We start from the raw sequence: 13,142 nt of genomic DNA, 5'->3' as shown, positions 1-13,142 counted from the left end.
CAACGCGGGGGGCCGAGCCCTGGCCGGAGCGGGAGGCCGTGGCGCGGCGTTTGAACCGCCGGGGCGGCCTGTGGGCCGCGGGGCCGCCTTTACCCGGCGGGCACTGGGCACCTGTTGCAAGCCCAGAGACAAGGGCTGCGTTGGGTTTGGCCGTGGGGGGCTTTTATTATTTTTCAATTTATTTATTTATTTTAAAAGCCTGCTCTCTGGCGCGTCTCCGCCGATATCCGCCGCTCTTTCGGGTTCCCCCGCCCAGCCCCCAGGGCGGTCAGGCGGGAACGGGGCCCTCGGCCCGGCGGGTCCCGCCGAGGGGGCCACGGGTGCCCCGCGTGGTGTGCCCGCCGTCCCCACGGCTGAGGGGGGCAAGGAGGAGGCTCTGGAAGTAATCTGGCAACGGAATTCGAGGTGAAAACCGTAGCTGGTGGGGGTAGTGCCGCTGGCAGAGCCGCTGCCTGCGCGCCCTCGTGGGCCTGCTGGCTCTGACACTGCGCATTTTGGTATACGTGATGAGGATGTTTTTATTTGCCTGGAAGCCTGATCCTGAAACTCGGCTCGTTAGAATTCACGAAAAAGGGTAGCTCTATATTATGTGCTTTCTTGTAGCGCTTTGCAGTACATTTAGTGTTGATGTGGATCGATGGTTTTTTAGCCTTGCCCCTCCTCCTCCCTTCCCCCCGCCCCCCCCACTCACTCTTCATTGTAGAAGTAAAGAATAGCAAGATTTTAAGAAGCAAGGATTGTGAACGCAAAACTTTAAATCAAGATTAGTAGAAGCATAGGCCTTAAAAAATAAAGAACTGATCTACTGTGTCCTGCTCCTTTAGCTAGCCATAAGTGCTTTGAAATTTATAGAAGTGCTGAAATTCTATGAAGGATATGAATTTGTTATTTGGATCTCTTTTTATTTAAGGCATTTTCTTGAAGGTCTCCACAGAAAGCAACATAATTTGTTTAAGTGGGTAAGAACATATGCGTGTCTGTATATATTTATATTAAGTGTTTAAGCCAAATTTGGTCCACTTACGGACTTTTGTAGCAAATGCAGGGAATTTCAGGAAGGCTTCTTCTGTCTGAATGGTGAAAATCGATTTCATCTTGATCATCTTGTTCTTTCAGCTGTGTTTAATATTTTTAAAATATGATTGCTTACTTTGAAAAATCCTAAACAGAAGAGTCTAAAGAAGTAGTGTTCTGATAATACCCCAAGCTTAAACCGCTGCTCTTTAGTATTTAAAATATCAAAATGTTTATAGGAACAGTGTTTACAGTGTAGCTTTAGTGTAAATTACATTTTAAAGCTTTGCTTCAAATAATTTAATTACATCTGGTTTGCTTATTGAGCTATAGCATCATATATATAGGATGAGCAGTATATGTGATGCTGTCTATCTTGATGATGTATAGAACTTGAGTGAACAAAAAAGTACCTTCAACTGATGCTTGAAATTCTTTTTAAGTGATAGTGAAAACTCCTTGCTGTGTCGATACCTGTGCTTTACAGTAGGTGCTCATATGCTGTCTTGTAAAGGTTAGAGAAATGGAATGGTTTTAGCAGTGTATTATACATTTGGGAAAATTATCTAATGCAATTGACAGGCCGTGTCCTAAAAAAATGATGCATGTCCTTTGAGACTGTTTGCACACACACACACACAAAAAAATTGTGATGTCTGTTGTATTCTAGGATGCTATTTAATAGTATGTCCAAGCAGAGTTGTGGTTAATGATTTAAAATTTAAAGTACTTAGTCCATAATTTCCGGGAAAAAAAATCAAAAAAGCTGTGTGTATATTTTGTAATGCTGCTTCTTTATTTTAGCACACTTGGGTTTTTAGATGTCAAATATAATGAAGTGGGAGGTACAGGTTAGCTAAAAGCCTTAGTTAGTAAAATTATAAATTGGTATGGTTTCAGATGTTTTTCAAATTAATTTATTGTGTATTTTGTTGAATAAAAAAGAAATAGTTAAGTGTATGAAGAAGTTATGAAAAGTCATCTAAGACCTAGTCTTCACTTCTAAGACCAATTAAGTGTTTTGTCATTAAGTTTCTGTTAAATACTGCTCTTTCTGTTCTTTCTTTTCCTTTCTGTTACTTTTTGATCCATTTGACTACACAGATGGTAATGTACGGCTGCCTGTTGCAGTGATACAGCTTTACAGATATTTTTGAGGATCTGGTAATTTTTATGTCTGTCCATGGATTATTTTTAGACTTTACCCATAACTTAAAGATATTGTTTCAGTAAGAAAATTACAAAAACTGTTTTTGGGTTGTTCATACTCTGTATATCCTGAGCTTATAGTAACAGCTGATTGAAGTGATGTAGCAGTACATAACAAATACAGCAATCTTTGTATCCAGAAAGCTATAAATGTTGTATGTAAAGATTCAACTTTCCTTAACAGTTTCTCTCTTCAGAAACTAGAACAACTCAATCAGTATCCAGATTTCAACAACTACCTGATTTTCGTTCTTACGAAGTTGAAGTCTGAAGGTAAGTTCTTGAGATAGTAATTGTTTTATTTTATTTTTTTGGCCTTTAAAAGAAAAGTATTATTTAGCTTCAAAGAAATAGAAAGCTGATTGTAGTCAGTTTGCTGGCTGGTTGAGCTGTCCATAGTCATGTAAAATTCACTTATGCACTCAGTGGTTTTTGTGGGGAAAAAAATCTGGTAACTTATTCATATTTGTAGTATCAATCTTAGAATGGAATCCCTTCTAAATGGCCAGTGAAATCTTCTGAGAAATGTTAGCACATCATGCCTCTATTGGACTGCAGTAAAGTTGTGGAATAACTGTGATGAATCATGACTATATACATTATAAAACATACTGCTAATTTCAGTTATGATAATTATCTTCATAGTAATGAGACTGCTAAATACTTTGAAGACTATGTATTTAGAGTTGTCCAAAGATGTCTGTCATAATCTTCATTCTGAAAATTTAATTGTAGTAAAATACAGTTAGAAATCAATCATGTTGTTTAATTGCTATGGACATTACCATACAGACTATATATGGCATTGTGTATAGCCTCTACCAGTTGGTAAATTCAGCCAATTCCTTTGTGATCAGGGTGTGTGAAAGATTTTCTTTTCAGTATACTATAGCTATTGTTTTGAGATGTCATTGGTAGAGAAAGGAAATTTGTTTCAAGGTCTGCTTTAGCACATCTGTTTCTTTACATTTGTTTGTAATCGTATTTGGTTGTTCGGGTCATTTTCTAGGTTTTTTTTCTTTAGTGTTCTGCTACTAGTGCTTTTTCTGCCATTTGGTGTTTCATGTCTTTGTGAATACTTGCTTTTTCCCTTTGAATTAGATTTTAATTATGTGTGGCCCTGTAACATTCAAAGAATTGTCAAGAATGTTTGTCTACATTTTAAGTACTGTTTTGGTTTAATCAGCTTATTTTAGGAGGAGGGAAACAGAGAGGAGTATGAACGTATGTTTTCCTGTTTGAAGGCTAGAGTATTTATCTAAGTGATTCTCTGTGTTTGCAGTAGGAAGTCACCTAATAATCTGTAAAATCTTGGGGGCAGTACCTTAAGTCTTGAGAGCATTTTCAAGACTTGAGTCAGCCAGGATACCGAATCTTTGAATAAGGTGCCAATGTAGATATCATATCCTTTATACCATTACCAGAAAAATTCAAAGCAATTCCAGTAGTGGGATATGGAGTTTGTGCAAAGGATGTGACAAGAAGGAAGTTTCACTTATTTTTTTCTGTCTGTGAATTTTCTGACACACATCATCCTAATTTCACTTTCTTCATTCACCATTTGAGCATGAGGTTGTAGATTTTCAAAGATGTTTGGCTTTTAGTGGTGTGTTAAGATCTATCTTCCTAACAGAATTCTTTCAATTATTCAGTAGTCATCTTTTCCCTTCCTTATGTTTAATCACATCAACCTCTAGAATTGGATGAAGGTTAGGATATGCTAGCTGTTATAAAATGGTTTTGTATAGCTGTTTTATGTGAGGGGGGAAAAGGTGTATTCTGGCAGACTGAGGAGCCAAGCAGGTTGGGAAGAAGTAGTACACTAACTTCCAGGGAGAGGTGTTTTGGATTAGATTGCATTGATACCTCTCAAAATACATCAGGTCTTTTGTGAGACTGTTGGAAAGCATCTCTTACTTTGGTATCTCTTGTCCTGAATTATGACATTTTAGGGTCATAACCTTTTGTCCAAAGCACCTGTTTTTTAACTTTGTATTTCTGGAAATGTGCAAAATATCGAAGATACCGTAACCAAGTCTGGTCTTGGTATTTTTCGTAATGTTTGCTGAATTCTAAATTCTAAACATTCAAATTCTGTTGCCTTGCTTTGGTAGGACTCATGAAGAATGGCAGAAGACTGTTGATTTGGTTTCCTTTGAATCCAACCAACAGCCCTTCACCTTCCCTCCTGCTCAAGTATGGTAATGAGACTGTTAGAACTGCTGGTCAACAGCTACAATACTTGGGTAGACTCATCCTGTTTATCCTGTAGATACCTGTTTTCACCAGGACTCAGAAAGCATTCTGGTTTTTGTGCCTCCTGAAGTGGGTTCTGTTGGCTGTCTGTCTTTATGGCTTTGCCACAGACTGAAGCAGAGATATTCATTCTATTACAAGTTTTTTTTTTATTGTGTCCATACTATTCCAGCAGAAGGAGCAATGAAAATAGGCTTATATACATCTCTGACAGCTTATTCAATAAAAATTAAGTTGTTTTCATAGTCTGGGAGAAAAAGATCTCTGCTTGGTAGCAGATGGAACTGGACTTTGATTCAGTTTTTGCTACTGTTGAAACTTCTGCTGAGAAAATGGTGCTTAAGGATACATTTAGGTGACAGCTCCTGAATGTGGGAATGCTGTCATTTTGTTGGTTGAAATGTGTGTGAATGTGTGTCTACTGCAGTGAAGATTGCACCAACTTACCTTTGACCTGAGTCTTACACCTCTGTGGACAATTAACTTTGCAAGAAAACTTCTTTTGCAACCACAATCTTTCATTTACAAAACTGGATTTCCCTGAACCCTGCCTTTAAGATACTTAAGTAAACCTTATGTGTAGGAAATTTGCTTCATTTTAGCACCATTATTATTCAGTTGAACAAATTCAACTGAACTGATGAACGTTCTTTTCCTCTAATCTGAGTTCTGTCAGGCTTCTGTTTGTGAGTACCTGTGACTTACTGGTTTAAGACCTATTGTGACAAGCCTACATGTAAGTAGGGGTTTTCCTGGTTTTTAAATTTTTCTGGTCCCTGTCAAAGCTTGTTAAGCTTTTGTCTTTCTGGAAGCAGGAATGCCCTGCTGCCTTTTCATCAGTGAAAATATATCTGGCCTACTTAACTGCTACAGCATGTATATGCCCAAGGTTTAAGTACTTAATTTCTTTCTTGGTTTTTTGGGTTTGGTTGTTGGGTTTTTTTCTTGTTCGCGTTGTTTTTGTTTGTGGGGTTTTTGTTGGGTTTTTTGTTTGTTGAGCATTTGTTCGTTTTGTGTATTTTAAAATCAATGTGCATTTGTAAAGATAGAGTTGGGAATCTGGATGAAACAGAGATGTTAAAAAAATACCCCATGTTAAAATACCCCCATGTTAAAAATATCACAATATAAAACTTGTTAAGGTAACAGCATTCAGTTAGACAGTAGGCAGGCTGATGAAATAAAGTAAGATCCTAAGCTGTTAAAGTTTAAGATACAGATCTCTAGTGTGTACTTCCCATGAAATATGGTGCTTAGATATCTTCCTTAGGTAGGTAAGATGGAGTCCAGACTAACTGAAAAGTAGTCTGAATGAAAAAAGAGTTGTTTTACTTATTTATCTGTAAATAAAAATATTACTTGTAGGCACTGTTAGTGTAGTTGCTCCTTCTTGAATTGGAAGGTAAACGTCACAGATAATGTAGTCACACTGCTCTGTCCTTGGTGTTGGGTTTGTGGTTTTGTTTTTCCAGTGTTCCCTGAGGTGAGCTCAGAATCCTGTAGTCTTCTGTATTCTGGTAATAATTTGTTTCTGGGCTGTTGTATGCATATTGCTTCTGCTTCTCAGATAATTTTCTGGATTTTGTGTGGTCGACTGAAACTGTCTAGTGCTATATGGAAGCATCAGTTCTGCTTCTGTTGTTGCTTTTTTCATTTAACTGCATCTTCCCTTCTTTGATCCAAGTCATATATCTAAATATCCCCCTTTCCTTGTTTGCATTATTGCATCCCTAGTCCAAGTATGTTTCTTTGAATGAAAGTATGTATTTTCCTAATTTCAACCTCTTCACTGTCTTGCTGAGACCCATTCTTCTTTGGTTAAGGTGTATTGAGGCAGTTTTCCAAGTTGTATGAAGCCTGAGGCAGGTCAGAACCTCCAGATGTCATAATATGGGCAATTCATACTGCAAGCAGAAGTGCTGAGTTTGTTTCAGACCTTGTTGACTGTAGTGGTGAAATTTCCAAAGTTGCCTGTATGAAAACTTTCTTTGTTTATGCCTTCTTTAAATCAATGTTTATAAGATATTTCTTTCTCCCTCTACTCTAAAATAGGCAGACAGAAATAGCACCCTTCCTAATTTGCAGTGTCCTATTGTAGGACAACTTCATCAGTTTTTCTGGTGTTTTCTGCTTAGTTTCAGTGCAGAATTACGCCACACTTTATTCCAAACAGCATCCTGAAATTTGTGAATTGGAGTTGGATGTAGTTGCACTAAATTATTGAAGGATGATGTCCATGGCCCCAGATGGGACATGGTTAGTTTTTCATCATTTCTGTAAAGTTCTATGTTCATTTCCCCCTCTTGTCTACTGGGCTCTCAGCAGGTCCTTATGTTAATGGCAAAATATTGAGAGAAATGCATAATGGTCCTGATACTTTCTGCTGGCTTGTATAACTGTAGTTGTCTAGTCTGTTGTAGTTACACAATTGTGATCTTGTGAAGGTGTTTCAGTGATAGACTCTTCACCCTATACAAACATGGGAACTCCACTGTTAATTCTCCACAAACTGTTATCTCAGTGTATTAATTGGTCGCAGTCAGTGGTGTTAAGGCTATTGCAGTCAAGTATCAGAGTCCTTAAAATGATCATTTATTCTGAAGGTGAATGAGCTGAAACTGGGAGCACTACTTTAGTACTGTTTTTGTCACAGGTTTTAAGGATGGCCTTTTGAGCTTATTTCCAAAATACTTTGGATTTTTATAGACCAGTTGAAGGGAGAAGAGCATGGTCTCTGTAGTTCTTGGTCTTGTTCATGTGATGACCTAGCCATTCAGAGTACTTTACTTTGATCTGGAACATTACCATGGAGACTGGTCCTGTCCTCACTCTACTCCCTTCTTTCCCTCCCTCTACCAAGTTTTTGTTTCTACCAAGCTTTTCACAGGTGGTAGTTTATGTTCTGGTAATCATAACTAATCTAACTAATCATAACTGCTAATAATCTAGTTTTGCACATATAATTCGAAACAGCTTTTTATAAGATAATACTGGAATTCAAAGTGATCACATGGGTTTGATGTGAATGCTTTCAAGATGAGTCTTGAAATTTAGACTTGATCCAGAGAGCAGTTTTGATGAATCCATTCCGTTAGGATCTTTCTTGATCCCAGTGTTGGTGTTGAAAGATAATTGAAGCTGAGCAAGAAAAAGACCATGATGTGAGATTATGTGTCAATTTGCCAGATACCCATTTCAAGAAGACATCTTTGATGAGAAGGATTAATCCAGATAAGTGATTCAGGAGCTTTAATTTTTAAAACGAAAGCTCCCCTACCACTTTTCCCCAGTACAGTCATTCTCCGTATCATTAATAAATATACAAAAATAGTTGTCAAGCAGTGAAGCTGATTGCATTACCATTCAGAAATATGCCTTTACAGTTTAAAATGCTGCATCTGCATACCCTACATAGTGTCCTACTTAACAACAGCAAAGCATTTTCTTCTCTGAAGTGCAGATACAAGAAGAATTACAAAAAGACTGAGTTTTACTAACCAGTGCATAAATCTAATAATTGAGTTGCCTAAATATCTTAAGGGAAAGAGTAGAATTCTAGAATATCCAGAGTGGGAAGGGACTCATTCCCAAAGTTCATTGAGTCCAGCTCCTGGCTCTGCACCGGATATCCCCAAAAATCACGCCATATGCCTGAGAGCGCTGTCCAAATACTTCTTAAACTCTGTCAGGCTCAGTGCTGTGACTGCTTCTCTGGTGAGCCTCTACCAGTGCTCAGCCACCATCTGGGTGAAGAACCTTTTCCAGATATCCAGCCTAAACCTCCCCTGACACAACTTCAGGCCATTCCCTCAGGTGCTGTCACTGTCACCACAGAAGAAATCAGTGCCTGCCCCTGCTCTTCCCCTCACAAGGAGGCTGTAACAGCAATGAGGTCTTCCCTCAGTGTCCTCCGGGCTGAACTGACTATGTGACCTCAGCTGCTCCTCACACGGCTTCCCCTTGAGGCCCTTCACCATCCTTGTGGCCCTCCTTTGGGCACTCTATAGCTTTACATTAGGCTATTGTGGCACCCAGAGCTGTCCCCAGCACTGGAGGTGAGGCTGCCCCAGAGCAGAGCAGAACAGGACAATCCCCTCCCTTGCCTGGCTGATGCTATGCCTGATGTCCCCAGGACATGGGTGGCCCTCCTGGCTGGCAGGGCACTGCTGACTTGTGTTCAGCTTGCCCCAAACGAGGACCCCCAGGTTCCTCTCTGTGACACTGCTTTCCAGCATCTCATTCCCCAGCCTGTCTGCACATCCAGGGCTGCCCCATCCCCAGTGCAGAATTCAGCACTCATTAGAACATCATACAGTTGGTGATTGTCCAGCCCTCCAATTCACTAAGGTCTCTCTGCAGGGCTTCTCTGCCTTTGAAGAAGTCAGCAGCTCCTCCCAATTTAGCATTATCAGCAGACTTACTAAGTATACGTATTGTGAGATAATTAATTTTGTAAGGTTAGTAAAAATTCCATGGCTTTCCCCAATATGCTCGTTAATTATTCCTTTCCATGCTTCTTTGGGGATTTGGTAGTGCAGGTTTAAGGAAAGTCTTCTCCTAACAGATTATTTCTTTATTTAAAGTCTTGAAATAAATCTTATTAAATTGTGGATTTGTTAGGTGATTAAATGCTTCAGGAACACTTTCCTGGAATTCCTTATTATCAACATCCAGAATCAAGAGTATGAAGTCTCCATTGTTACTTCTTTCCTTGTCTCTAAAGCCCATACAAGTAAAGAATTGCTATGTCATTGTCTGAAGTTCAAGTAGTTTTAAGTAGTATAAGAGCTGGGTTTGATTCGTTTTAGTATAAGATCTGTTTCAGCCTTTAAATAAATCTATAGGTGTAAAGTGGAGAGATTTAATCAGCTGTTTCAAGCCTTTCCTTAATGTTTCTTTACAAGCTGAATGTAGTCTGCTGCAATGGGTATTTCTTTTTATGCTTTTTTAAAAAGCCACCTCTCATAGTGATGTTCGATTGTTTTTTTACATCAAACCTAGCCAGTATCAAGCACTCCTATGGGGTGTTTTCCTACAGAAAGCAAAAGTGTTGCCAGTATTTCTGAAGGGGTTCTGTTGACACGGCTGTATTTGATTCAGTGCAGTTCAGAAATGCCTCCTATTTGGAAGGCTGTATGCTGGTGTCTGATTTAGGCTCCTAGGAAGCAATTTCACCACTTCTTTCTAGATTTTCAGAAAGCATACTTACTGTGGGTCATTAGGATGATAAAGCTTTTCAGCATGTATGTTATCTTGCAGTGCTGGGACAGATGTAATTGGATAGCAAACCATTTTTATAAAGCCAAATCTGTTTAAATAAAGGAATTCCCATTACCACTGCTCATGTACAAATTAAAACATCTTTCCTTTAATGTCACAAGAGAGTGGAATCTAGAAGACAAAAATCCAAATACTTCCATACTACAAGTAATAATATCTACAGTATGTTTTACCAGCTCCAGAGCTGAGCATCTTTACTGTCCATAGGAAAGGCACATCTTGACTGCACAGTTTCATGCTAATACCAGTAATAGGCTAAGCATTACTACTGCTTTTGCAAAGTATTTTAAACCCCTTTCTTCTCCTTCTATAATAACATAATATGCACTCTTCAGAACCCCCATGAAGCTCAGGTCTTCTGCTTTCAACAGGCGTTGAGGAGCAACTGTGCCATGACAGAATTACATAATCATCAAAGAATGATAGAGTGGTTTGGGTTTAAAGAGACAGTAAAGTTTAGTTCCAACTCCCCTGCCATGGGCAGAGATGCCATCCACTATATTGGATTACTCAGGGCCCTGTCTGACTCTTGAGTAATTTCAGGGATGAAGCATCCACTACTTCTCTGGGCAACCTGTTCTTGTGCCTCACCATCCTCTGAGTAAAAAATTCCTTCCTAATGTCTAATTAAATCTCTCCTCTTTTAGTTTAAAAAAATCTTCTCCCTTGTCTTACCACTATCTGTCAGTGAAAAAAGTCACTCTCCCTCTTTTAAGTACTGAGATGCAGCAATTGAGGTCTCCCCAAGTTATTATCTTCTGCAGGCTTTACCACCCCAGGTCTCAGGCTGTCTTCACAGGAGAAGTGTTGCAGCTGTGTGATCATCTTTGTGGCCCTCCTCTGGACTTGCTCCAACAGGTTATTGTCCTTCCTGTGGTGAAGAAAACAGAGCTGGATGCAGCACTGCCGGTGGGGTCTCACAAGCACAGAGAAGAGGGAGAGAATCCCCTCCTTTACCCTGCTGGCCATGCTGCTTTAGATGAAGCCCAGGATGCAGTTGGCTTTATGGGCTGTCAGCACACATTGTTGCCTCATGTCCAGCTTTTCAGACTCTAGTTCTTCTACACAGGATTGCTCTCATTGGCTTCTTCCAGTCTGTACTCATATCTGGGACTGCCCTGATCTGGGGCAGCACCTCCACTTGGACTTGTTGAACCTCATGAGATTCTCATGGACTCATTCTCAATCTGGTCCGGGCCACTCTGGATGGCACCCCTTAATTCAGTTGTGTCAGCTGCCTTGCTTAGCTTTGTGTCTTGTGCCAATATGCTAAGGGAGCACTCGATCCCAGGTAACAATGACTGCAGTCCGCACTCAGGCTGTGTAGGGATTTTATAACTGCTTTGCCCTGCAGCAGTTGTCTGCTTCATCTAAAATGTCACACACTGGCAGTTCAAGCAAGTGTAGATTCAATGGGACAAATTTTGTTCGATGTCTACAAGGAAAAGCATTCACATAACTTCAAGTGATAAATGTTTTTCTCTGAATCAATAGATAAAATACTGATAAGAAAAGATTATGACTGGCAAACTCTAAGTCTCAGGAGCTTTGAACGTTGCAAAATGCTAAGAGCTCCCAGTTTTTCTCATATTCCTTCCCCTATAAAGAAAGAAGACTGATGAAGTCGTAGGTAGAAACTGAAAACTAAAGTTCCTGTTAAGAACTCTTGTGTAGGAAAATTTAAAAAAAAAAAATAAAAAAATCTAAGGTCCTAAAATAATAACAATAATAAAATATTAAATGTATGAAAGTGGATTGAATTAAAAATCAGGTCCGTGTTCTCTATTTTCTTATTTTAGCTAGATACTCTGATGTTTACCAGAGTGCAAACTGATATTGCTAATTAAAAGTCTGACGATATTGTTCAGAAAAGTCAACCAGAATGAAGGGAAAAAAAAAGAAGCAGCACACTGAGTACAGACTTAGGAAATAAAAAGGAGGAGGTTTCCTTTCATTAACTGGTCATTTTAGGGAAAAAAGCTTTACTGGCTGCTAAGGGTATCAGAGAAACAAAGCAGTCTGGCCTTAAAACCAACATTTACACTTGCATGCTACCACACAACTTTCTGTTAAGCTATACCTGTAGGATAGAGACAGAAATAAAACAACAAAATTTCCACTGTGCAGCACCCAGTACAGCACCAATGTTGTGTCCTGTATTTTGTGCTTCCCAGTTTGAATAGAATTCTGAATTACTCATTTTGATAACACAGTCTTAGTTTGCTCATTCCAGTAAGCCTTGTGTACCAACAACTATTCAAATGATAGATTATCACATATTTTAATATGTAAGATTCACCTTTATGATATTCAGAGAGTGACAAAACCTCTACTCATCTGACAAGGCAGTTTCTTCAGATAGATTAATGACTCTACATCCGTATTCATTCACTGCCAGATGCTGTCTAAGCAAGTTCCATTGGGAACATCATAATTTCCTTTTCCTGTGCACTTGACTAAGTGCAACAGTCCATGTCATCCTCCTCCCCGCCCTCAAAAAATAAATGCCAGAGACTTGACATTACTTCTAAAATGTTTTCAAACTACAGCACTGTCCTGCATTTGTTATATAGTTTGGGACCTTGCAGTGAATCTTGTTCTCATCATACTAAATCCCTATTGCTTATTAATGATTATTCTGCTCTTGATAGAATTCTAGGACTGGTTTAGCTGCTGAATCAGGAGACAACACATTAGACTACATGAGAGGGAAAGTGCTGGGACAACCAGGTTTTGGACATATGATAGAGAAGCTGAAAGTAGAAATGAGACCAGTAGTTCTTTAACCTTTACTTGGTTTTGCAAGTATGTAGAGATACACAGAATTTGGTATTCTGATTGATATATGGTAAATATTAGTTAGAATACAAAACCTTCCAAAACGAATTGTGTTGGATTGATCTGGCTGGATGCCAGATTCCTGTCAAAGCTGCTCTGTAATTCCCTTCTTCATCAGGACATGGGAGAGAGAATATAAAAGTCCCTGGATTGAGATAAGGACAGGGAGATATCATTCACTGGTTACTGTCACAGACTTGGGGAAATAGTTTATGACCAATCAAATCAGATTAGGGTTATAGCAAATAAAGCCAGATCTTAAAAACACCTCTATTCCTCTAGGGCCTAACTTAACTCCTGCTTTTCTCTACTTCCTCTCCCCCAGTGAAGTGGGGGGACAGGGAATGAAGTATGTTGTTAGTTCACCACATGTTCTCTCTGCTACTCTTTCCTCCTCAGGAGGAACACTCATCATACTTCCCCCTGTTCCAGTGAGAGGTTCCCTCACACAGAAGACATTCCACCACAAGTGTTTACAACATGAGTCCTTTCCACAGGGTGCAGTTCTTCACAAACTGCTCCAGTGTGGATCCCTTCCATGGGGT

General features: G+C 39.3%; 1 protein-coding gene across 3 annotated transcripts in view; it reads left to right on the top strand.

Annotated features, from left to right (window-relative positions):
• The window catches only part of TNPO1 (transportin 1), a 69,448-nt gene that overhangs the window by 17,285 nt on the left and 39,021 nt on the right, over positions 1 to 13,142 (top strand). For all 3 annotated transcript variants that reach the window (XR_004500397.1, XM_015653297.2, XM_015653298.3), the window contains exon 4: positions 2,421 to 2,496. Coding sequence is in view for 2 of the 3 variants with exons in the window: in XM_015653297.2 (XP_015508783.1) it covers positions 2,421 to 2,496 (76 nt within the window). In the remaining variant the exon portion in view is untranslated. The remainder of the gene's footprint in view (positions 1 to 2,420; positions 2,497 to 13,142) is intronic.

Source organism: Parus major, chromosome Z (assembly GCF_001522545.3).
Source record: "Parus major isolate Abel chromosome Z, Parus_major1.1, whole genome shotgun sequence".
In the NCBI taxonomy this organism is placed as follows: Eukaryota; Metazoa; Chordata; class Aves; order Passeriformes; family Paridae; genus Parus; species Parus major.
The sequence above is the reverse complement of the archived record's forward strand: the minus strand, read 5'-3'. Positions and strand labels throughout refer to the sequence as shown.